General features: G+C 43.0%; 1 protein-coding gene across 1 annotated transcript in view; it reads left to right on the top strand.

Moving 5' to 3' along the window:
• The window catches only part of LOC115324315 (complement factor B), a 145355-nt gene extending 123759 nt beyond the window's left edge, over positions 1-21596 (top strand). Inside the window, exons 17-18 of the mRNA XM_040206040.2 lie at positions 8484-8681; positions 21194-21596. Coding sequence (XP_040061974.1) covers positions 8484-8681; positions 21194-21441 — 446 coding nt within the window. The 3' untranslated portion in view covers positions 21442-21596. The remainder of the gene's footprint in view (positions 1-8483; positions 8682-21193) is intronic.
• The last annotated feature ends 3677 nt before the right edge of the window (positions 21597-25273 follow it).

Below are 25273 nucleotides of genomic sequence, written 5' to 3'. Positions count from 1 at the left end.
CGCTTTTCGATCATATGAACTATTCTCGTGAGCTTATGTTACAAGATATCTTGTATAATTATCTGTACTTGCGCCCGGTGTATGCAGGTTTTTTTAGTTTAAGAAAACAACTATTAGTAGGTCTAAACAAGCCTACATTCTTACAAGACTTATCGTCCGTGGAGATAGGATGTCTGGAAAAAAGTTGAGAATTCGTTTTTGGGCTGTGGGCACATTTAGACTATTTTGTTCCCCCCCCTCCCCCCCCCCCCCCGGAATACTTCATCATTACGCATAAAATCTTTGGAGAGAACTATCCACGGGATTTTTATTCTCATGAGACAATATGGGGAAGTATTTTAATTTCGATTTTTTATTTCTCTAAGTTAATAAATTGCACGCGTGTAGAAAAACCCTCATATATTAAACCTCAGATCCCGTGCTTGTATCAGGTTTAATTTATTTAATTGTGACTTAAATTAAACCCAAAAAGACTTTGAGAAGGTGTCAAGAATGAATGAATCACTGAGAGCAATATAGATGACAACGACCAAGCTTCGCATCTTATACTAAAGCTTGAAACATTTTGTACTTTTAAATGTACGAATTTATATATCCAAAGTATATAGCATCAGATCTGATTTTATTGGGTGGTTTTAGACCACACCAAAAGCTTTCTACAAAAAAACAAACAAACACAAAATAATAAAAAAATGGCTTAAAACGATGTTGAAATATGTATTTTTTTTGTTTCCTCTTGTATTCAAATCTGTTTTTCTCTTAAATAAGTTTATTTGACTATAACAATATTATACTCTCTGAATATGTCTCTGCTTAAGATTTAATTTTGTATATACTTTAAGCAATAACACAAAAGGTAACACATATTATTATCGTTTAAACCAGGCACATTATTGTAAAGAGGTTAGGGTCTTGACGTTTCACAATAATTTTTAAAAACAATAACACCTTTTTATGAACATGTGACGATTTTAATGTAGTTTCAAAAGCCACGTAACAGTTTATTCTGGTGCGAAAGGTATCTGAGCCTGGCGAGCCTTTCAAATCATCTGCGACGATCACCGAGATGCGAAAATACGTCTTTGGTTCTTTAGAAGTCAATTACTCAAGAACTAAAAATATTACACTACAACGCATCCCCGTTTCGTCTGAGGGAATAATTTCACCAGCATTTAAATATTTCCTAAAAGTTTTTGAATTATAATTCATTTATTTTTGTACACAATTTGAAAGGAAATTGCTGATATAGAATATTGTCCTTGATAGTTTGCGTCTTCTGTGGCGATCATAGGTTCAAGCGGGAAACGTTTCGGGACCCGGGGGGAATTCGCCAGTCCAGCTAAAAACCTCTTAATTACCTCGTTTATTTTCGCCGGTATAAAAACGCTACGCGAAGAAGTCTGGGAAAAAGAATGCTTGGGACATGAAAAATATCTGCTGAATAAATATATGACTTGATTTTATATAATATAATTAAAAGGAAAATACACCTTGTAAATAAAAAAAAAGTAGTTTTGTTAGGCAAGGGTCATGTGGTTGGCGTGAGGTCGCAATACCTGTCGCGGCTTCAGGCCACCTATCCCGGTGCACCACCAGATTGCCCGGCGGGGTCTGTTTTTCCGACCATCCATGTTATCTCGCTTTCTTGTTATCTTCTAATCAACGGCCCTTGGAATGTTTGGGCAAGGTGCCGAAAGTGACTGGATATAGAGCGTGGTAAACGGCGCGAAACCACGAAGTATCTCACTAACAGCTATCGCTGTAAAAACTTGTAACAGATATCGGGACTCCTTCGTAAAAGTGTCCACCAAATTGCCGCCAGAGATTTGAAGAATGTAGCATATTAAAGGGACCATGAAGGCAATTTAATTTTTTTTTTAAAAGAAGGTGTTTCCGCAAGCATTGGGGTCCTGGCATGCCACACAATTTTTTCTAGAACGTTGTGACTCTTATTTCTGTACCTGCAAATAAATTTGCGAAACCGAAACAAACATTCAGATTTCTTCCATTTTTCGCCTCTGGAAAGAGAAGTGACGTCAGGGAGCACTGTCGGCATCGGTAGGATTTAGTGCACACTCAGTGTGGTTCCCGTGGTTCGCTCTAGTGTACGGCGGTCTGTGAAGAAAACCTGAAAGAAATGGACGGACAACGCCGCGCTCGCAAACGAGTTTGAGCTCCTGTTCAGCGACCTCACGCCGACTGAACGGCAGATGCTGCTAAGGACGCAGAACTCTGAATTGGCGACCGATGCAGCAATGCGCAGCATTGCTGCATCGGTCGGCAGTTTATGCAAACTAACGTCGCCCGATTGACCGCACGTCTTTAGCCGACCTTTCGCGCAACCTACTACTGCACATAAACGCGGCATGATTGGTGAGACACCAGTTCGCAAAGCGAACACGAGACGACGCACGAAACCAAAGCCAAAAGTCCGCCGCTCCCGGCGCTCGTACCTTCTTTTTCTTTTTTGTCCATGGTTGCTCGATGCTTGTTACGCGCCCGAGGTAGCAGTGCGGGATGCGTTCAACCAGTGACAAACGGAGGGATCGCTTCAGATTATGCTTTTATACACGGTATGAAACCTATTATTTCCCAACTACAACTTAAAAATATTATCCAACGTTCAAATAAACTTTTTTCATCGCATCTCACCACCGAAATCGAAACCAAGAGTGCGTCTATCGTTTGAACCAATCGCTAGACGAGGAGCCCGTTGTCGTCACACCTCGAAAGCGCACTTTAGTTCACCTTTCTGCCGCCGCCTCGATGGGGTCTCAGGAATCGTTCCCGGTGCTATTATTACCGGGCCTGTTTTCTTGATTGGTGCGACACCCAAACTTCTGTTTGGGCTAGAACTTGGTCAACAGTATCTGAGACGTGGCTGACATCCATTTCAATCGTCGAATAAAACTTCGAAACTGCCTTCATGGTCCCTTTAAGCGCCTCTAGAACTTCCCCCATTGCAACTCACTCGCTAAACGAGACTTGATGCAACAGGATGAGGAGGCCGTCTCCTTCGGGCGCTCCTTCATTCGCCCTTCTCGCCATCTATGCGCTGCCTCCTCTCCCTCTTCGGAGAACGCTCGAAGTGTGTAAGGAGGGGAGTCGAGAAACACGTAACGTCACAATTAGTGGCTATAGCATTCTGTTGCGTCACAGGTTTTGTCGACTGACGAAACGAAAGTGTGTGAATCAAATTCTGAGTTTTCGAATTATTTCCCCGATAAAATCTTGGTTATTTCGATTGGATAATTTGACAGAGTAATTTAAGGCGCATAAAACTGCTGGAGGCGTGAAGATCTGCGATCGATATTTTAATGTTGGAGAGGTCAGGTCCGGAAACAAGAGTAGGAATATGACTTTTATATAGATTCATAGGCTTTCGTGCACTTGCTCCAGTATCCCATTGCTTATATATTAATGAGGCCCTGGACTAGGGGTTACACTCAAGGGGCATACTCATTCTTTTGATAATAGGGTTGATTAATTAAATCATTCATAATAAATATTCATTTGTTTACATTGAACAGTTAACGAGATTTTTAGTTACATTTAAACCTGTCATTTATTTTACAATTAGAGTTGTTTGTTGTACTCAAAATGTAGTCAGCAACAAATAAGTCTGAACACGAATTCCACAGAATATTATTACATTTTACACCCAATAAGGGACCGTGCTACTTACAATAGAGTTTCTAGACTGCCTAAGCGTATCCATAAACTTGAGTAGAATTTTATAGGCGACACACCGCCGTTTTGGAACTATGGTTTTTAATGTTTTGTCCATGTGTAGAATATTCAAATGGCGTAGAATGACATTCAGGTTTGGAACTATGATAAATATGGTATAATTAGTGAGAACTTATAATCATCTCTCTTTAGTATTGATATTAAACAATCAGACTAAGCACGGCTTTTCGACCTTTAGAGAAAAAGTACTGACTTTTTCTCTAAAGGCTTCCTCGTCTTAAAATAAACGCTTTAATCTTAAAATTTGGCTGCAAGGTATACATTTTTTTGTTCTGTATAGGACGGCAACTTTCACAACGTAAGAACTGGCGTCTATCAGTGTTCTTTATAATGTCACCTTTTAATGATTTTCTGCTATCCTGAGTTAAACATAAAGAAAGTTTAGTTCGCTTTTTGGGTACTTTTATGTAAATTTAATATGTGGGTTAAAACTGTTTGCGAAATTAATAAATTCGACAACTTCGCCCTTACCGTTATATCAAATTTTAAGTATATCGTGGAAAGAATGTTTATAAGAATGGTTTGTGTGTAAATTAATTTAGTAGATACTTCTATAGAACCCTAATGTAAATGTTCGCATATGATTGCTGAAAACGCGATTCCATGAATCCGTTATAAATCTGCGTGTAGTGGTTACTCAGAAATGTAAAATTATTAAGTTATGGAGTTAAATGCATAAACATATTTACCACATTCTTTCTATCGGCCAGTTGAGCGTCTTCAACGGTAACCATAGCATTTCCTATTCCTTCACCATGTGGTATATTAGTTTATAATGAGACCACGTTCATTGCCACCAGCTATATATTTATAAAAGAAACGAATATTTGTGCCATTAATGAAATGAAGAAAATGGGAAGAGTCTTTAATGTATGACGGTGCTGTAGCTTCAGTACCCCTAATTTGTTCATCAATGACACCTGAGGTGTGTTCTGTGTGTGTACCAACTCCAGGAATAATATGTCTACCAGGGTGATTTGGATTGTGCACTGCCATTAACATATAAAAATGCCCGGGTCTAGCATTTTCTTGTAGGAGATATTTAACACTCTCCTTCTTTACGGAAAAGCTAGGCAACTGAACAGGACTAAATAATATAGGAAGCTAGGTAATGATCCCAGACGTAATTTAGAGGTGAATATTAAGTAAGAATTAAAACAACTACAAAAAAAAACAGCATGGAGAGCTTTAAATATTTTCTACAAGAAAATCTTAGACACTGAGATTTTTATATACTAATGAAAGTACTCAAGTCAAGTCACCGAGGTAGACCCACTATTTCTAAAATAGGTAAAAAAAATATATAGAGAGGTACTGCAGCTAAGGCCAGGTAACACATAAAATACTCTGTCAATTTAAAAAAAAATAATACATTTTATACAAATAGACTATATTTCAAAGTATTACAAGTGAAAATGGGCGTAGTCTCAATATACATCAATGTACCACATTATGAAGGAATACGAGTTGCTCCGGATAGCGTCGATACACTGAACTGGCCTTTAGTAAGAATATGCTAAATATTTTCATGCGTCTAAGTATGAAACCTAATCATTTCACATTTCTAAATACCCACTAATCACAGATTCATAGCACAACAATACGATCTCCCTTTTTCATTATATATATATAGAAGAAGAAAAGAACCCTTAGTGAAAACAGCAACAACGGACGATTTAATCTTCGACGTTTCGGCCGGAGTCCGGCCTTCGTCAAGAAGAAAGTCTTCCTGACGAAGGCCGAGTCCGTCGAAGATTAAATCGTCCGTTGTTGCTGTTTTCACTAAGGTTTCTTTTCTTCTTCTATACCCACGCCTTCGGCCCCCCGCCACCATGCCCGTTGTATATATATATATATATATATATATATATATATGGTGTTTCAGAGAACGCAGACCAAATCGCTCCTGCGAAAACTACTCATCACAACAAAAGGGGCTTGAGATGGTTAGTTCCGGGTTAGTTAAGTTGTTAATTGATTCTGCGTAATTAATTTTTTAATATTGTGTTTAAGAGCTAGGTTTAAATTAGAAAACTGCTCAGCATCATCGAAAAAAACTAAATCAACAAATTGCAGAACGATAGAAGGCACGCGAAGCATTTTACGGCTTTCTGAAAAATCGCACAAATTCGGCCGGTATTTAAGTTTCGGTTTGCAACAGAGCGCATCTCGGCCCCGGCGGCACCGCGCCCCGTGGAGAGATAGCGCAACCAACCTCTGCTGCGCTGCCATCGCGCGACGCAGCAGAGGCTGGTTGCACTATCTCTCCACGGGTCGCGGTGCCGCCGGGGCCGAGATGCGCTCCGATTGCAAACCGAAACTTAAATACCGGTCGAATTTGTGCGATTTTTCAGAAAGCCGTAAAATGCTTCGCGTGCCTTCTATCGTTCTGCAATTTGTTGATTTAGAGCATTTTGATGATGTTGAGCAATTTTCTAATTTAAACCATGCCCTGAAACACAACATTAAAAAAGTTAATTACGCAAAAATAATTAACAACTTAATTAACCCGGACTTTAATAATTTTCCTAAATAGGCCCCTAGCCGAGGACCAAAACGCCACAAACCCTTTTTGGTTGCGGTGTGTAGTTTTCGCAGGAGCGATTTGGTCTGCGCTCTCTGAAACACCCAGTATATATATATATATACATACATGACGACTTTAGAGGAACGTCTTCTAATTTAATTTCAACCCAAACCACTTTTTCAAAACGTTTTCTGGACATCTTTATAATTTAGAAAAAGAAAAATTACAATTGTTTTTCGAGTTTATTAACTGAGCGAACAGTTCTAACCTACATATTAAATTTACATCATGTACTCTGACACAGATCTAGGCTTTCTTGATTTTAAACTGAGGACTGAAGATAATAATAAAAAAGCATTATGTAGAAAGCCTAGAGACAGACGTCAGTTTTTACATGATAAAAGTTGCCATTCTATACAAAACAAAAGAGGTACACCGTACAGCAGGTTAAGGCGTTTATGTTCAGAAAAGAAGGCCTTCGGAAAAAAAGATCGAACACTAAGGGAGGTGTTTATTAACCGTCGATATCTTTCACATTTAGTAAATAACTCAAATCGATAAGCCGTGCCATTCCATGTGCTTATAGTTTAGTACAATGGTAAAGAGAGATAACTGCAACTTACGACTCATTTTCTATATCAGTCATAGTTGGCAATCATTAATAATATCCTCGACACCACATGAATATTGAAAAGTGAACCTTTTGGTAGAAGAAGTCGGTAGACATCTAGCTGGTTATAAATTACGAATATTTTACATACCGATGAAATATTAAAGGCTATAGTTCAACGTGCGCCTCGTATCGCCTTTAAAAGTCACACGATTTTAAAGATTGTCCAGAAACAGCATTGGACGAAGGCTGGTCCGTCTAGGTTTTGTAATTTATAAAAATAATAGCTCTGTTTTGTGTTCAGATTTATGGTTGGCTGAATATCATCGAGTACAACAAACAAATTTAATTGGAAAATGAACGAGACGTTTGAATGCAATTCAGGAAACGCGGTTGGCTTTGGTTCAATGTCAAAACGGCCACATTCAATATAGAGGAGAAACTGGAACAATTGTTCCAACACGTGCGAATCCGCGTAGAAGTCACATTCGTACACTTGTTCCCGGACGAGGTCCTCATCATCTTAATTCTATTGGTCATAATGAAGTGTCTGAATTTGGTGTGATTTTACTTCAAGGTGGCTTTAAAATCACCAGAGACTGAAAAACTAAGCATTGCGGCGCGCAAGTTTGTCTGCTTACGTTTGCGGGGGTTGTGGTGACGTCAGAACGCCGAGCTGTGATTGACTCTGATTGGAAGGATAGTGGGTAGACATCAACGCAACTTGCTTTGAGGTCTACACACTATCCTTCGATCAGAGCCAATCAGAACTCGGCGTCTTTATGACGTCACCTCAACCCCCCCCCCCTCCCAAAAAAAAAAGAAAAAGCAGACGACTTGTTTTTCACATAGCAATTAATTTATAATTTAATATTCTAGAAGAAGTTATTTTTAATGGGAACGTTATTGAACCTCAAAAATTGATTATGACGATGCCATCTTGTTTGATCCGAAATCCTTTTAAAGGGGTACTCCGCCGATTTCTTCATGGTCCCCGATTTGCTAGAAATTTTGCTAAACTCGTCAATAAACATCACTAAAATAGTATCCCAAATATTAGGTCAAAATAATTTTTTTTTCACGAAGTTATTGAATTTACAATTTTGGTCCTGACCGTGTTTTTCAAAGTGAAAGTTTCTACTGGCAACAACGAAAACGTGACGTCAGTGGAAGTGCAGGGGTTCACTCTTTGGACTGTAGAATGTGTTCCCAACTGATTCGAAGCAGTTTCGTGGTGTCAAATGAATGCTTTGGAAGCTCGCTCCAGTCCCCGCGCTCCAGCACGGAACAAATGATTGGCATATTCTATTTTTTAGACTGCTCGCCCGACTGGCAAGCTTGCCTTCCACTGACGTCACGGCCCCGAAAAGGGCGGGTATATTTGAATGTTTGTTTTTGCCTCATTTTCATTTGCCGATTTCGCAATAACTATTATGAATTTCGCGATACTAAGTAGCATACATGAAAGGGTAAAGGCCGGGGAGTCAGAAAATATAGTTAGTTGAGGTAGCTCAAAAATCGCCAGAGTACCCCTTTAAGCATTGACTCTCTGTATGTAACATAAGCTCAATTAATTGTCCCTCTGAATTTTTATAGACCGCCTGTCGCAGCGGCTGCCCTTCTACATTGTGAACCAGACCGCTTTTGTGATTGGCTGGGGCATTGAGCAGCAAAAAAGGCCAGTTTTTCGGCTGAAACAACTCAAGTTACGCATTCAGACGCAGGAAACTTGCCGGAAGGCGTTTGAAAACTCTACATACGACGACTTCATGATGTGCGCAAAGTATGCTGAAGGTGAGTGACGTTCCCGCCTTCCTTGTTCTGCCCCATATGATTATTTCGAAGTATCCACATAAAGTCCACGTGCGTTTTTTACAAATCTGTATATAACATTATTTTGCGGGCTAATATAGATCATTCCATTTAGCGCTCTCTGGGCGGCACCATTTTGTTCGACCGCAGCGCCCTCTCCACACATCCGGGAAGTTCAGCGGGTTCGGCGGGGTAAAACGAGAGAGAGGGCACGCGCCCGACTCCGCTAGCACACGACAAAACGGGAGGTTGCCATTCTCCATCTTTGGGCTGTAGCGGCGGGCAGTACGGAACATAGAACTCTCGCTCGTGGCTGCCGTTGTGAAGTGGTTCGCGTTCTTAGAGTAGTTGTGGCTACTCCAAAATCAGCTATATAGATCTCTGTTGTTCTATTTCGCTAAATGATCAACTAGCATATCCTTTTTCCGTTACTTAAATTGCAGTTGAGTCAGCCGGCAGTACTACCCTCAACTACTGCGTGTATTGCGGCAGGAGAGCACGTTTTATTTATTATTTCAGACTTCCACTCATGGTCGCTAAAGGCCTACACCAGTACGAACTTTGTATAGTAAAAAAGGTACAGCAACCGGTTTTACTTTTCGCCAAAGAGAACGGCCAATCTGACACAGTTTTCTCTATTTTTTTTTTATTTGCACACAGGTAACAGCGCAATTAGACCCTGTGAGTCTTTTTATCTAGCATAATATTACACGACAACTGGCATACCAAAATCTGCGCATCTGCGCTTGACAGTTCCAAAATGACGCGATTTTAAAGAAAGTTTGCACTCCAGCCGGACGCGAGCTACAGCCCACTCGGCGGAGCGGACGACATGAGGGGTGAGAGGGGGAGTGCATTTTTTTCTCTTTTACCCTCTCTGCTATGACCCTAATGAAACGGTCTATGGCTGCTGGGATTTATTGTATCGTGTAACTTTATTAAAATGGCGCCCAAGAGATGTCGCCCTTTTGGCACTTTATGTTCTTCGACAAGCTAACTGAGCGAGGACAATGACGAGCTCTAGTCAATTTATACAAATTGTAAAGATTTCGTATCGTGAACACTTTCTTGATTCAGTAAAACGTTGCTTTGAAATAGTGACCAATCTTAGAGCACCTTATTAAATATATTTTTCACGGGTAGAAGAGAAGTACAGTGCTTCTAGAGCCATGCGAAACCCAACCTTTATATTAGCGACGGCTGCAAAAGGCCTTGAGTGGGCGAAATAAAGTAACAAAACAAAAAAATTACGCTAGTTAGCACTGCAGATTTAAGACAGCCGTGCAGTATGTATACGGGTTTTTATGAATGTTTTGGGTTTATGCATGGGGAATTTATTTGAACATCGGGCACTGCTCTCAAACGTTTTCGTTATTAAAACGGTAGTTTTATAAGGCCATAAAACCTCAGAAGTTGGGTAAGCAGGAAATATGTACTTCGGTCAGTCCGTAACCGCTAAACGACCTTGAATCAAACGGTAACCGGTGCCAGAGATAGAACCCCAGTCACCGGCGTGGAAGCCGAGTACGCTGCTGACTGAGCTACAGACCTAGCACGCAGGAAGATCCGAAGCAGCAGGGGTGTGAAAAAGCACGGAGCGGAGAAGGGTAGAAAGGGGGAAAAAAAAAGAAAAAGAAGAGAGGAGCAGAAACAGGTGGTGTAGATAGAGCGCGCAGAACGAGGTGGAATGAAATTAGCAGGAAAGCGCGCTTTCCCTCTATAGGTGACACAGACAAAATCCGCGCGAAGTCTTTTATCAGTGTGGTTATGAATGGAAGCGCGCCCAGCGTCACAATAAGTTAATGGTGTAAAGTAATCCACTTCAATAAAACAGCCCTATGCGCCACCTAGACTAAGAGCACCATCCACCAGATGCACTGAAAAACTAAGGGTCATTCTGCCTATTGTGTATCCCAGTGAGAATACGACGAAGCGGATACGGAGTTCGGTCTTCCTTTTTTAGGCGGGCGTCGGGCTGGTTCATGACAAACTATATCCATCACATCATCCCGCGTGTACACAGTTGAGTGAACACATCTATCACAAATCATATGGTCAGAACTTTTGGGAATGATCCGCTATCGTCGCAATCGCAAGTGAAGAGCCGAGCTGACAAAGGGTGATCAAGTCTTTTGGGCTACAACGCTGCACTGTTACGGGACTAGGCCTAAGCGCTCAGTCCTGTTTTCGCGTTGACTCCTGAGCCAGCCACCTCTTCGAGGGCCATATCAACTCAGTGTTCCTGAACAGTTCTCACTTGAACCAGAACAATGCAGAAAACGTAAACGCCGCTGTGAGCGTTTTCGGCAAGCCTAGGCTGATCAGGTAAACTTCCTCATTTACCTGATTGTACCCAAGGCAGAATGCACCTAAGTGACGCTCTACATTGTGACCTACACAACTGACAGCTATTCATCTGCCATCCAAGCTTTGGAGGCACACTTCATCATTGAAAAAAACGCAGTCTATGTTACGACTGAGCTGTGTTACACAGTAGTATCCAAAAAGATAGTGAACCTGTCGCAGACTTTATCACGGCGCTTTATACGATTATCAAGACGTTAGTGTACGGCCAACTCACCAATGAGCTTCTTCGCGACCATGTTGGGTTGGCGTTCGTGATAAACGAGCGTCCTTGAAACTTCAACTAGAGAGTGAATTGATACTCGAAGGAGCAGTCCTCCTCGCAAAATAAAACTGATATCGTCGCAAACCAAAACATGCCCTTCGAAAGGAGGATGCAAAACCGTTTGATCAAGTTCAAGTCGAACACCTCAAAGTCTTTGGAAAGAAAACGATGTTAGCAGAGAAGGAGGTAGCGGCTGCAAAAGTCCTTTATGCGCGCTATTGATGCGGAAACCGCGTCATCCATAAACGAAAGGACTGCCCAGCATCAAAATGTATTTGCCACAAATGCGGAAAGTCATATAACTTTGCAACCGTCTACACACCAAAGGCAAACATTTTGCGTCATACCTCAGACCCTAGGACAGCTACCAAGCAGCTCTTCGAAGACGTTCAGCTCACAGAAAATGTGACCTCATCCAGCAAATGGACTCCTTGGCGAGTCTCACACTGTGTCAGGAGCGAAGAGGTGAACTTTCGTTTAGACACTGAGGCTGACGTCTCTGTCGTCAGAGCCCCTGCTCTCCAAGCTACATGATCCGGCTAGTCTCCAACAGCCCGAAAAGGACGGGCCTTTTTGTACCAACTAGAAAGCGCATCTATGTTCTCGGCATGCAGCAGGTAACTTTCGAAGACGCTGATGAGGCGGGAGAGTTCTACGTTATAAAATACGTCAACGAGGGACTTCTAGGCGCTCACCTCAAAGAAGCTTCTAACATTCTTCAAGGAGAAAACGAAGTGTCGACTCCACGAGTCCTTAATCTAATCGAAAAACATCCTTCGGTTTTTAAAGGCATGGGTGGGGCTGTATACTCATGAGAAATAAAGCAAAAATTGGATGATTATTCAGTTCCTTGGTCGTCGCCACTACGTACACCTGTAACACTCGAGAAAGCAGTCGAACAACAAAATCCGAAAATGGAGGAAGGTGTTATAGCCGAAGTTCAGGAACCAACATAATGGTGCTCCCCCATCGTGGTGGTTCCAAAAAAGAATGTCGATGTTTGCATCTGCGTAAACTATGCATCCCTTAACAAAAGTGTTTTAAGGAAGTGTCAACCAATCCGGAGCAAAGAACAGCCCCGTACAGGCAAAATTATTCTCTCATCTTAATAGTACTCCAGGTTTTACCACATCGAGTTGCACCCAGTCTACCATGCTAACGACTTTCATTACACCCTTCTGTCGATACAAATTTAATCGTCCAGTCTGGCGTTTTGTGGACTTTCAGAGAATACTGCACCAAACTATTGATAGGCTCATGGGGTCACATGCCATATCGACGATATCTTTATTTGGGCAAGCACAGAAGGGAACATAACATTCGTCTCCAAAAATTTTTCACAAGACTGCAAGAAAACGGGATCATTCTAGGCGCCAAGAAGTGCGTTCTCGCTCAAGAACGATTCTGTTTTTGGGACACCTGATTGATCACAGAGGTGAAATCCCAGACAGAAAAGATCTCCAGTTTATTAAACATGCCTTCTCAAGAGAACCCCGCAGTGCTAAAAATATGAGACGTTTACAATTCTCTGTAATGCCGAATTAGAGCGCAGCTTTTGAGCAGGAGGAGGGGAGGGCACGGAGGGGAGGGCATGCCCCTCCTCCCCCTCTGTATCATCACCTCCTAATCTCCTGCTCCCCTCCCATTTAGCTGGAAATTTTCGCTAAATTTCCAGCTAAATTAAGAGAAATTTTTGTTGGTAAATTTACTAAATCTAGCGGAAAGGTTTTCCCGCTAAATTTCACGTGACGTCACACGTGACATCACGTCACGTGTGACGTCATGAGGGTAAAATTTTCCCGCGAAATTTGGCCGAAAATTTGTCTGTTAAATTTAGCGGTAAATTTTTCCGCTAAATTTAGCGGGGAAATTTGTCCGCTAAATTTTGCGAAAAACGTTCCCCGCTTAATTTAGCTGAAAAAGTTTCTCGCTATATCTCCCGCCAAATCTAGCGATACATTTTTACCTTCGTAACGTCACACGTGACGTCAAGTGTTACGTCATTGTAGGAAACGTCCCATAATGCGACGCGCGGTTACGCCGACGGCGACGCCGCTCAACCCAAAAACGGGGGCCTAAGAGCAGCGTTCTAAAAGGTTTCCAGGCATGGTTAACTTTCTAGCAAGATTCATACCAAACCTGGCCAACGTGCTTCAACCCTTGCAAGAGCTACATCATAGGGATGCAGAATTCGCCTCAGAGACTCCTCACTAACGAGCTTTCTACAGAGTCGGTTAGAATCTGACATCTAGACCAGTCCTGGCACTCTCCTCCCCGATGAAAGCGATAATATTAACGGCTGAATCGCTCTTCCAGGTTGTGATCACACTCTCCCCTAGTGGACTGCTAGATGCAAAGAAGAAGCCGCCACAGCAGTTACCTATGTTTGCTTCACGGGGTTCTGTGTGTGCCTCTTCAGGCACGGAAATTTCGTGACTCGCGGAAACGAGTTAGCCCAACAACCAACAGACATACCGAGCTAAGCATACTTGTTGCTGACGATTGTATACATATCTCGATAGATTATATTTATTAATTGAACAGACGCCTGTTCATGTTCTTTTCGTGTGTGAGAAATGCTGTGTTAATGTGCTTAGTTCCGTATGTCCCCTTTGTAGAACGTTTGCCTGACTCGTTTCCGCGAGTCAGGGAATCTCCTTACCGAAAGAGGCACCCACAATAGTCTGTGGATCAAACATCGGAAGTAGTGTGGCGCTGAGGGTACGGAACGGTCACGGCCGCCGTGTTATTGCTAATAAAGTCCGCGGTAGTACAGCTCCAGGAAGATGAAACGATCCGGGCAGCCGCCTACATTTCAATACTATGAACTCACAGGGGAGAAGGGTGCTCGCAGTTCGAAAACGAAGCACTTGCGATTGCCTGGGCTGGCGGAAAGCTGAAAGACTACCTCGTGGGGCTAACTTTTCCCATATAGACAGATCACGATGCTCTGACACCAATGTTAACCAGAAAACTCGTGGACGACTTTACACCCAGGCCTCAGCGAATATGTCTCAGCATGATGAGGTACGGCTTCACGATGGAGCATGTCCCGGGAAAAGACCTAGAAGTATCTGACACTCTCTCTGGACAACCCCTACAAAAGTGAAGACAGCTCATGTGTTGCCGTGGAGCTTGCAGAATTTTAGAAATATCTCATTCAACGCGTACCTGCCCCAGACGTCCGTTTTGAACAACTGTCGGCACCTCAAACAATGATCCCGTCAAGGGTGCCTTGTAAAAGTTTATTATCGACGGGTGGCCAAGAGCAAGTTAAATCCCCCCCCCCCCCCCCCCCAGGATTGCCGCGCAATATTGGCAGTTGAAAAACAAGCTTAGGTTACAAGCTGGCATTATAATGAAAATCTCACGGTACCTCATACGTATATTAATGAGGCCCTCTCTACCACAGTTCCTATACGATGAGCATGAGGACGTCGTCAAGTGTTCAAAGCGAACTTAAAAATTGTATTGGTAGCCTGGCATTACTAGAGACATTTCGAACATGGTTGATCAGTGTTCAGATTGTCTACAGCAGCACAGAAATCAGCTGCTCATCCCGAGAGCGCTTTCAGGTCGTCCGTGGCAAAAGGTGGCCATTGACTACCCCTACATCGAAAGCGAGAACTACCTTCTTGTCACTGAATATCTTTTTTCTACTTTAAAGTGGACATCCTCAAAGATCAAAAACAAGAAACGACCATTATGAAAGCAAAGTTTATTTTTGCTAGACATGGCGTGCGGACAACAGTCGTAACAGATAAGTGCCCCCAATTTAGATCGGCGTTCGTGTCATTCAGCAAAGATTGGGGCTTTCGACACGTCATACGATCCCCAAATATCCTCGAAGTAACTGCGAAGCAAAAGCTGCCGTGAAGCTAGCAAAAATGAAGTTCAAGAAGTCGGCTGACCCCTATAACGCACTTTTGTCATACTGTGCCAAACCACTGAGTGGTGGATTCAGTCCTGAAGTCCTGTTTAGCAGAAAGTTTCGGACTCAGGTATACCGGTCCCTACAGAGCTGCTTCATCCAAGAGTACCTAACCTCTCTATCTTAAAACAGAAAAACTGAACGCCAAGCAAATGCTAAGCTGACACTCCCTCTAGACAGCCACACAGGTGTGAAGACAGCTTATGTGTTGCCGAGAAGGTTGCAAATTTAAACAAATCCTCAATAAACACTTTCCTGCTTCAGATATCTGTCTAGAACAACCGGCGGCAGCTCCAGACGGCGACCTTCTGCCATGTCGGCAGCTCAAGGCAGCATGCATGGCTGCAGTTTGAGTCACCACACTCAAAAATTGTATAGCGGGTGATTCCAAGGACTTGCTAGACACATGCTCCGTGGAAGTCTTGCTTTCACGAAATTCAACCTTGCTTATATAAGCAAAGTGAGCGCCTCACATTCGCTGGATTTACTTTACACATGTTGATGAAGGTATTCGAGTCCCCACTAAGAAAAAAGAAGAGATGGGGTCTGTGGCACGTGAAGTAACTACAAAAAAAAAAAAAAAAGACCACGTTGGAAGGAAAACTTTCGAGGCATTTCCTATATTCTTGATTTGGCTCAGTCTCGAAAGAATTGCAGGCAGATGTGTTGCGGACGTGTTGTTGTCCGCTCCTGACAAACTGTCACGGTTGAGCAGAGCCGTCTTTTTTCTTTCTTTATTAAATGACACAAAAAAAAAGAAACAAAAGAAGAGATCGGAGATGTTGGCTGCCGTGAAGGCATGGCCGGCTACTTCACACAGAGCCGTCAATCGCCCTGTTAGAGATGCTAGTTTGTGCAAGATGACATATTCTGATAATTTCGTCACTTGTGTTGAAAGGTTGTTTATTCACTTTCTATGTCCTGCGGCAAGCGTTATGTGCGCCAAACGGGCCGCGGTCTTAATGACAGTTTAAGAGAATGTGCTTACAATACGTCCTCGGTGATATCTGGTCACCCTGGCACTCATTGCCGTGACAGTTATTGCGTGCTTGAGTTTCAAAGATGTGAGGCTGTAAAACGTCACCTTTACCAGGTGACACGTGAAATTCTTGATGCCTTGGATATCGCAATGTTAGTTTATGTCTCCGTCATCAGTCCTTTAATTTTTCTCTCTCTCTCTCAAAAAAAAGATTGCTTTTCTTGTACCATGCTGTGCTTGTGTTGTGCGCCTTACTTTTTGCGACTTTTTGGCGTTTTTTAAGAGATGTGTTTTTTTTAAAGCTGATCTTCTGTTCCTTTTTATCTCTCTTTGCTCTTGAGTGTGCTAATATATATGGCGCTGTATCGATCTTTAAAACTTACTTGTGAGTCAGCGCTTAATGTGCGTCTTTCTTCATGTGGCCCCTAATTCCTTGCGCTGTTTTAATTTTCAAATGTTAAGGAGGCGACCGATTTCAACAGGCGTCATAGAGTTAGCAATCCGCCAGAGTCATTGTAAAAAGTCTGGATAACAGACTTAAAGAAATCAGGAACGATATTTTGGAATGACGACGGGCCACGTTTTTACTCTGTAAGCACAAGGAAAGGAATGGCATCGTCAGACGAAATGCGAAATATTTGGTTCTTGACCAAATTGAAAGCATCCAGGCCGATGAGATATCTTGGGACGGTTTACCGGAGACAATTCCATGAGCGAACATCAAGATCATAAGCATCTCGACGTCCATACATAACCACAATTCGGGTACACCATGCTAGCAGAAAGAGTAGTGAAGCCTATATAGACAAAGTTTTTCATCTACCCACTAATCATTCTAGCCAGAGCTCAGTTAAAGTGGCTTAAAGGGGGCAGTGTAGTAACCGCGTAGCCTCCACCAATGCATCGGGAACGGCCGCTCCTTGGAAGACGGTGTAAGTGGCGCTTCGATCCGCAGCTCCGTTAGGTGCCTCAATCGGCCGGCAGATAGAGGCACCCTATCACGCTTCATAATTGATATAAATACATCAAAAACAATTATTTGTTTTCAGTGAACTACCAACGACATGATTTGTGTTTGAAGGTGAATAGAAATGTGAAACTAGCAGACGACAGTGTAGTCGACACAAGGGTCGACAGCTGGCTGCGAATCGGCCGGAGCTGGCCGGAGCCAAGCTGATCAAGCAGCCAAGCCGGAGCCATAGCCGGAACGACGGTGCTGCAAGCGGAAACGCCACCCGCGGCCGTCTTCTAACGCTGTGCCGCTTCTCCGGTTTCGTTCGTTACACAACCCCCCCCCCCCCCCTTTAAGCCACTGTAGCTCAGTGCTATAACATCCCCGCGTGCTCTCGTTTCCTCCTTTCCCTCAGAGCGCACCCTGCTTCCCCGCGGAAGAATCGGGCTCTAATTCCTCAAGCCCAGTTTCCCATTTCACTTTTTGCCGCTTGTGCCCAGCTACCTTTTATTGACTCCGCTCTTTTCTTTAGCGAGGCACTGTGAATAAGACTGCGGCACATTCAGTGAGTCCCTCGTCCCGCGAACCGCGTATGCGCACATGAAGAATAGGAGGAGGCGCAATGGTGTCGCAATGGAGACGATCAGTTTAAGCAGAGGAGGAGAGCACGTCAAATTGTTTAGTTTCAAAGATTCGGATATTTTGATAGCATGCAATAAAAACAAAAAAAGCCTGCATGTTTGGTGATTTTGCGGAATGAGCGTAAATGCGCTAGTTTTTAAGGGTGGATGGTGCTGTTAGTTCGAGTGGTACATAGGGAAGTGTTTTGAGATACATGGGTTCCACATCAGGCGATGTGACGGATATAATTTTTTCATGATGCCGCCAGAAGCCTGCCACGAGGAGAAGGACCAAGGTCCAGGTTCACTTTGTCGTGTTGTGACTGACATACATCTCTCTCTCTTTTTTTTCCTCATTGTCCAAATCGACTTGGAGGGCAGTCGGAGAGTGGAGTGGCGATGCTCTAAGCTTAGCTAGAGCCTCTAGGCAGTGAGTGTGTGCGCACCTTTACGTACGGGGAGAGAACCCGATTCCCATCCTACCGCATGGCCGACGGCTACCAGAAAAACTAGTCAGAACGCCGGGGTCGTTAACTCCATGCCAAAATAAATATATCTGTATCCAACAGCATTCTTTTTAGGAAACAGGGGTCCACAAAAAGACCCTGCGGTCGAGCGAGCCGCGGACACAGGAAGTTCGCAGTGCTAACCGACCTGAGAGCCAAATGGACTCGCGCACACATCATTGACAGATGACAAGATTGAGTCGCGATCCGTTCTTTTGCATGAGCCTAATCGAGGGCCCCCTTTTGCGTGGCCGCCACCCCAAAACCTGGGAAGGTCGTTCTCCAGGGAGAGATTTAGCGGTCCCCTTAAAAAAACACTGACACTCCCCCCCCCCCCCCCCCAAAATTTTTTTTTTCATTTTTTGCCAGGCGGTTTATTATGGTGTCGGAATACTACCCAATTAATATTTTGCTAGAGTCACATATTTTTTTAATAAAGCCAAAAACACGCAACTGCTCGAAACTGAAACCGAAACCCATGCACCGCACCGAGATGTGGAGAGGAGAGAGTGAGTGGCGGAAGTCACGTGGCTACACCCGACCGGGCGATTTTTTTTCCGGGTGCAGCAGACGAAATGCGTTCGCGATCCATTCGCCGTGCGTTCCGCTCGCTGTTCTGTGCTTCAAGATGAGTGGTTTTGTTCATTGAAGTGTTGGGCATTAGTAGTGAGTGCCCATGGGGAATTCCCGTGATCGGCTTCGAAAAGAATACTCCGAAGATGTTTAGTGAAGAGCTGCCTCATGTCTGAAAGTGGCATTGTGCGGCAGAGGTGTCAAAAATGGAATCCCATACCATTTAGTTCAGCGACGTATCGTACACAGCAATTGTTTTTTTTTTTCAGTGATAATTGTGAAAAAAAAGTGAAAGCCGTTTACAACTCCCTGCAACGCCGAATTGGAGCGCAGCTCTTGAGGAGGAGGAGGGAAGGGCACTAAGGGGAGGGTAGACCGCTCCTCCTCCTCCTTCTCGTCCTCCTTCCTCATTCTTTAATATGCTCCGAGGGGGTCACCTGACCTCGGGGGGAGGGGGTCACGTGACCTCGGGGGGGGGGGGGTGTCGCGTGACGGGGGGGGGGGGGCCACGTGACCTGGGGGTCATGTTACCTGGGGGTTCACGTGACCTTGAGGGTCACGTGACCTTGGGGGTCACTTGGGGGTCACGTGACCTTGGGGTGACCTTGGGCGGGGCCACGTGACCTGGGGATTCGCGTGACCTTGGGGTGACCTTGGTTACGCCGACGGCGACGCTACTCAAGCCGGAAACGGGCGCCTAAGAGCTGCGATCTAAAAAAATTAATCATCGCAAAATGTTTGAAAACAAATGGTACGCCCAGACTAGGGATCAAACCCGTGTCCGCTGTGTGTGAAGCGGACGTCTTTTCATTGAGCTAATAAAGGATTTTTTTTTCTTTATTGCATGAGCTACTGAAGGAACTCTTTCGTTCGTAGTAATGCATCCGGTCGACTGTATGTCGGAAAGTTTGCTGCCGATTTCCCTCCAGTACATGCACTCCCGGCTTGAGGTCGGACAGCACCACGCATTGGCCACATTTGCACCAAGTAAAGAAACCATACGCGTGCGTATTCAACTCGAAGTACGCACTTCGTGCTTCACGTTCGAGCGAGCGATGTCTTGAGCCACGAGAAAGGACGACGGCTCGGTGACGTCTTCGGGCAATCGGCTTGCTGGTCGGGCGTGTCGTACGGGATGAATACCAATTGTTTTGATCGGTCAAAAATTTCTCTTTCGAAGAAGACACAATTCGCCAGTACCGTGAACGACAGTTCATAAGCGGAGGCCCCACGCCCGTCGTCCGCTGCCACCCGCGAGTCCCACGAAAGGCGAAACGACGCCATGTTGAGAATTATGCAGTGAACGCACAGAATGCTTCCGGTTGTCTGTGCAACCATTTTTTTTTTTCAATCAACATATTAGCAGCTTTTTGCAAGCCACAAAAAATGGGTTTCACATTTTTTTCTATTTTTAGTATGGGCTGCGTGCCCTCAATGACCCACGACTTTGATTAAATTTGGTGGTCGCGTCGAAACCTTAGAAAACGGCCCGTGACCACGGAAAAGGGTGAGCGCGAGTCAAACCGGCCAGTTGTCGATCGGCGGTTTTCGGGCGGAAAGAAACCGAATTTCTAGCCGCAAATTCGGTTATGAGTAGTTGGGCTCTCAGATGTCGCGTGCAACTAAAAACCTCGGCGAGCATAAATACCCTGTCAGTGTCCCTTTAGTAGATTGGGATGGGGCCAGCGAAACGGCGATCTTTTTTTCTGCAGGGTGTCCAAACATTGCATCCCCCGTGTTTTCTATCTCACGGCATATTCCGCGAAAGTTGTTTTGCGCACGTTCGTTTTTAGTTTGGACACCAACCACGCAAACAGCACGGTTTTTCTCTTCGCCTCCTTGTTGTCGTTTCTTCCTTGTTTTTTGTTTTCGGGAGATTGGAACCAATAACAAAGGCAGAGGCCTTCATGACGGAGAGGAGAGCGTGTGAATGGCTTTCTGCACCAACGTGATGAGCACACTTTAATCTTCTCTCCAAAGAGAGAAACAATAGGAGGGCCCCCCCCCCCTCCCAACCTCCCCCTGCGAAAAGAATAACGTACGAAAGCAGGCCGGATTACGGCAAGTGCCGTGATTTTAGAAAACACTTCATCTGTTGCGAGGAAACAGGCCATCTGCTCCGTTGTGTCTGGGCAGCCCTTATCACTATACGGTGCGCTCCGTCTAGAAGACAGGCGACTTCCGCTGTGGCGTATGAGGCCTACGGCCTGCTAGGGGAAAGTGATCGAGCGACTCCCACAGTAGATACCACGTAAGTTCCCGTTCCTTTCCGGATTGGGGCTGACGCTCTCTTCTCTGTTTCAGCCAGGGGAGACGCCTGCAAAGGAGACAGTGGGGGCCCCCTCATGCAGGGCGTCGTCGACGATGAGACCGTGTGGACCCAAGTGGGAGTCGTCAGTTGGGGCGACCCCAAGTGCAGCGAAGGGAAACCAGGCGTCTACACTAACGTGGCCAAATACGTTCCCTGGATCAATGAAGTTATGAGCAGAGCCCGCAATGTCAGCGATGCAGCTCAGCCGCCTCTGCCCAGCGCAGACGATAAAAAGGCATAGCTGCTTACAGCGTGCGTAACTTGTGAAACAAGCCGGAAGCAATTAGCAATGCCAAAAAACGAGCGCCAAATCCGTGTCTTTTTTTTTTCGTTTAAATTTACATTTATTTTTAAAAAAGATTCAATTGGGATTTGTAATAAAAGTACTCTGTTCAACTTGTGCCTAATATTTGAATGATTTCAACGTTCGTAGTATGGTATAATAGTCTAAGCGGCGTGCGGATGTTGGTAGATTTTCAAACTATGAAATCGTTCGTGCTTATAATATTAATATTAATAATAACCTTTATTTTCATTTAAAGAAATGGTGGAGCAAAATGGAAAAAGTTTCAACAAAAAGCTTGACTTGCCCTCAGCCCCATCGGCAGGCATTGGGCACACAGTTTTCGTGCAATGAAAAAAAAAAATCATATACAGAAAGTTATGCATTATCAAATGGGATAACAGAAACAAGACACAGAACGCTCAAATATGTAAAATTATGTTACGCAACTCTTTAAAAAGTATCGTGTCTAGATTTTTATTTTTTTCTTCAAAGTTGTTTAAAAGCTTTGGAATTAAATACCGGAGCTTTTGCCGCTCATAATTTGACCTGCATGATGGAACCTTCCAATATTCATTAGAGCGGGTCAAGTAAACCGTAATATTTTTCTAATGTAATTATATCCTTTAATAGCATACTTTCGTTGTTATTTATTTCTTAATGGTGATTAGAAGTTTATAATCTGATAGCTTACGCATTTTTAATATTTGCAGATTACTAAACATGGTTTCAGTGTGAGAGTCATAAGGTGCGTTGAAGATGGCTCTCGACATTTTTTTTTAAGCAGATAAATTTTGTTCAGGTTGGATGCCGTTGTTGTGCCCAAGATAAGGTTACAATAACTCAGCAGTGAGTAGAACAGAGTGTGGTAAATAATTAATTTTACGCGAACTGGTAGAATTTGGCTGTGGCGATATGTTAAAGCAACAACACGTGATAATTCGGAAATCAAATAATTTACATGGTTGTCCCATGACATATTTTCAGAAAAGAACAACAACAACAACATCTAATGTTTCACAATTATCCACGATCTCTATCGGACTTGAGCTAAATACTAAATGCCTTGGCATAAAAATTTGTTTATTTTTCGGACGAAAGAAAATAGCCTTTGTCTCTTCAGTGTTAATACTTAGTCCATTTTCTTTTGCCCACGCCGCCAACCTCGACAAAGTAAAATTAACATCCTCCACAATTGCATCGTTGCTTAAAGAGGAAAAAAATGTAGTAGCGTCGTCTTCATAAATTACAAATTTAGCAACAGCGTCTATATTCACAATATCGTCTATATACAGGTTGGAAAGAAGGGGTCCTAAAATACTTCCTTGTGGAACCCCTGAAATAATAGCTTTCTATCGGAGGAATGACCACTAATGTTAATATATTGGAAGCGGTGACTCAAGTATGTATGTAGCAGTAATAATGGCAACCTTCAAATACTTTAGTAATTAGGTTTACAAAGCAGAATGTTATGATCCACGAAGTCAAAGGCTTTAGTAAAATCTAAGAACACGCCAGCAACCATTCTTTTTTTTTTCTTCAAAATTTTGTAATATATATTCTTTCTGGGACAAGAGGGATAATTCCATGGAACGTTTTTTTTTTTCAGAAACGAAACTGCGAAGATGAAAGTAAATCGTGCTTATTCGCAAATTGAACAAATTGGGACTGTATTACTTTTTCGAGGCCTTCAGAAAATAAGGGAAGCATTGAAATTGGTCGATAATTGCTGAAATTATTTTTACCTCCTTTCTTGTGAAGGACAGATACTTTCGCCACCTGCATCGCCGTAGGAAATACTCCAGACGAAAAACAAAGATCACAAATATGAATTACGTATGACACCATTATATCAATAACGAACTTTAGTGGGCGTGTTTGTATATCATCGCAATCGCAGCTAGAGCTGTTTTTTAATTGCATAAATGTAAAGAAAATACCTGAGCATCTGTGTTCAAGAAACATGGAATGACTATTTCCGAGTTCTATGTATCTGCAAGGATCAGTATTAACGTTTGTAGTAGATAAATTCGCAAAATATTAACTGAAAGCATTAGCTAAGAAAAGACCACTCAGATGCACACCGTCCCGGTTAATATTATTAACTGGCTGATGGGCTGAACCAAGATTTAACACTGAATTTAGTTTTTGCCAAACCAGGTCCGTGCGGCAATTTGTATCCTTAAACTCCTTATCATGATGCTCAGCTTTAGCTGAACGTAATAATTTTGTTTGTTGGTTGCAATATATTTTAAAGGACCGTAGAAATTGCGGGTCTCTAGATTTAACAAATGTTTGCTACATCACGTTCTTTGTTTTAATTTTTTCAAGTAAATCAGGTGTTATCCACGTTCCTTTTTATTTTTTTAGATTTCTTAAACACTTTGTCCGGAAAATGATGACTATAAATGCTTTGAAATAGTTTTAGCAAATGTCCATAGACTTCATCTACATCTTCTGAACCAAACATATCACACCAATTAGTTTCTGCAATCTCTTGTCTGAATGCATTCAACCCTCCGGTGGTTATACGTTGAAACGGGTACGATGCATTATTTCAATTTTGTTTAGGGTTTCTATTTTTCAAATATGTTGTTAAAAATAGCGACAGTGTACCCTTTCTTCTAATAGTATCTATACGTGACCGAGTCTCACTATGTTTAATTATGGCATAGGCCTTTTGCGCCTAGTGATTGGCAAAAACAATTTCCTTAAGTAAGCTATATATCATATAGCACACTTGTGCATTGAAAATGGTTACCCAATTAGTGAGACACCACGCGAAAACTATCCCGCTGAGTATCCGAATATTGTAGGGCTGTATGACTGCATGCACTAGTCGACTTGAGTCAATTTGTAAGTACTCTTGAATTTGCCTGTGGCAATGTTGACAATAAAATAACAAACTTCTGCAGATGTTTCTCGGTATTGTGCATTTGCTTTATATAAACTTGATCTGTATTAATCAAAGTGTGTATGGTTTCCTGTCCAGAATAATTCATTAAAATATCCTGCCAGCGTTTCATGGATGATTAGACAAGGGATGTAAATCTATTGTGGTAATTGCTTTTTTGTCAAATACTGAGGCCACTACACTGAATGTGGTCGGGCTGTTATTGCAGAGGCTAGTGCTCTTGGCCAAGCAGGGATACAGGCCACGGCGAAAAGTCAGTCACAGGAATCGGGTGAGCGGCTTTAATCTAAGCAGACAAACTGTAAAAAGAGCAAAATCTGAATACTTATGCAACCCGTAAGGTAAAAAACAGCGATAGCTGACGTGAGATGTCAGAGCCGCTAAGATGTCATTTTGAAGAAGATGGCCTGAATGAAAGGTAAAGGTGCGAGTGCGCACCAGAGAGTCGAGTGTCGCGTCAAACTGAGCAACACACCGGACGAAAAGTCCTTAGAGCTTTGGAAGCAATGAGGATGTATTAAGCAGAGAGCGTTTCAGCTGTCTGGGTAAAAGGGGAACGTGTTTTTGTACCTAAATTCGGTACAATTATTTACACTTGCTAAGCGAGAAGCTTCAAATAAACAGGGACAAGAGACGAAATGAACTGTCAAATAAAGATTTATTGAAACAAACTCACTATTAATACCATATTTCTGGCTATTCGTTTAGAAAATAAAACCCTGTATCTGTCTGGTGTATTGACGGGGCAGTAACGCAATTGCCTTTTGATACAGAATGCATCGTAAAATTCAAAGGAAGTTTTATCGGCGTATGCCCTGAAGAATAGTTGTCTGCTAATTTTGGGTCACCATGGGCACCTATCTCAGTAAACTGGCA

This window comes from Ixodes scapularis, unplaced genomic scaffold (assembly GCF_016920785.2).
Source record: "Ixodes scapularis isolate PalLabHiFi unplaced genomic scaffold, ASM1692078v2 PGA_scaffold3__209_contigs__length_174095766, whole genome shotgun sequence".
In the NCBI taxonomy this organism is placed as follows: domain Eukaryota; kingdom Metazoa; phylum Arthropoda; class Arachnida; order Ixodida; family Ixodidae; genus Ixodes; species Ixodes scapularis.
This window is presented reverse-complemented; position numbering and strand designations above follow the sequence as displayed.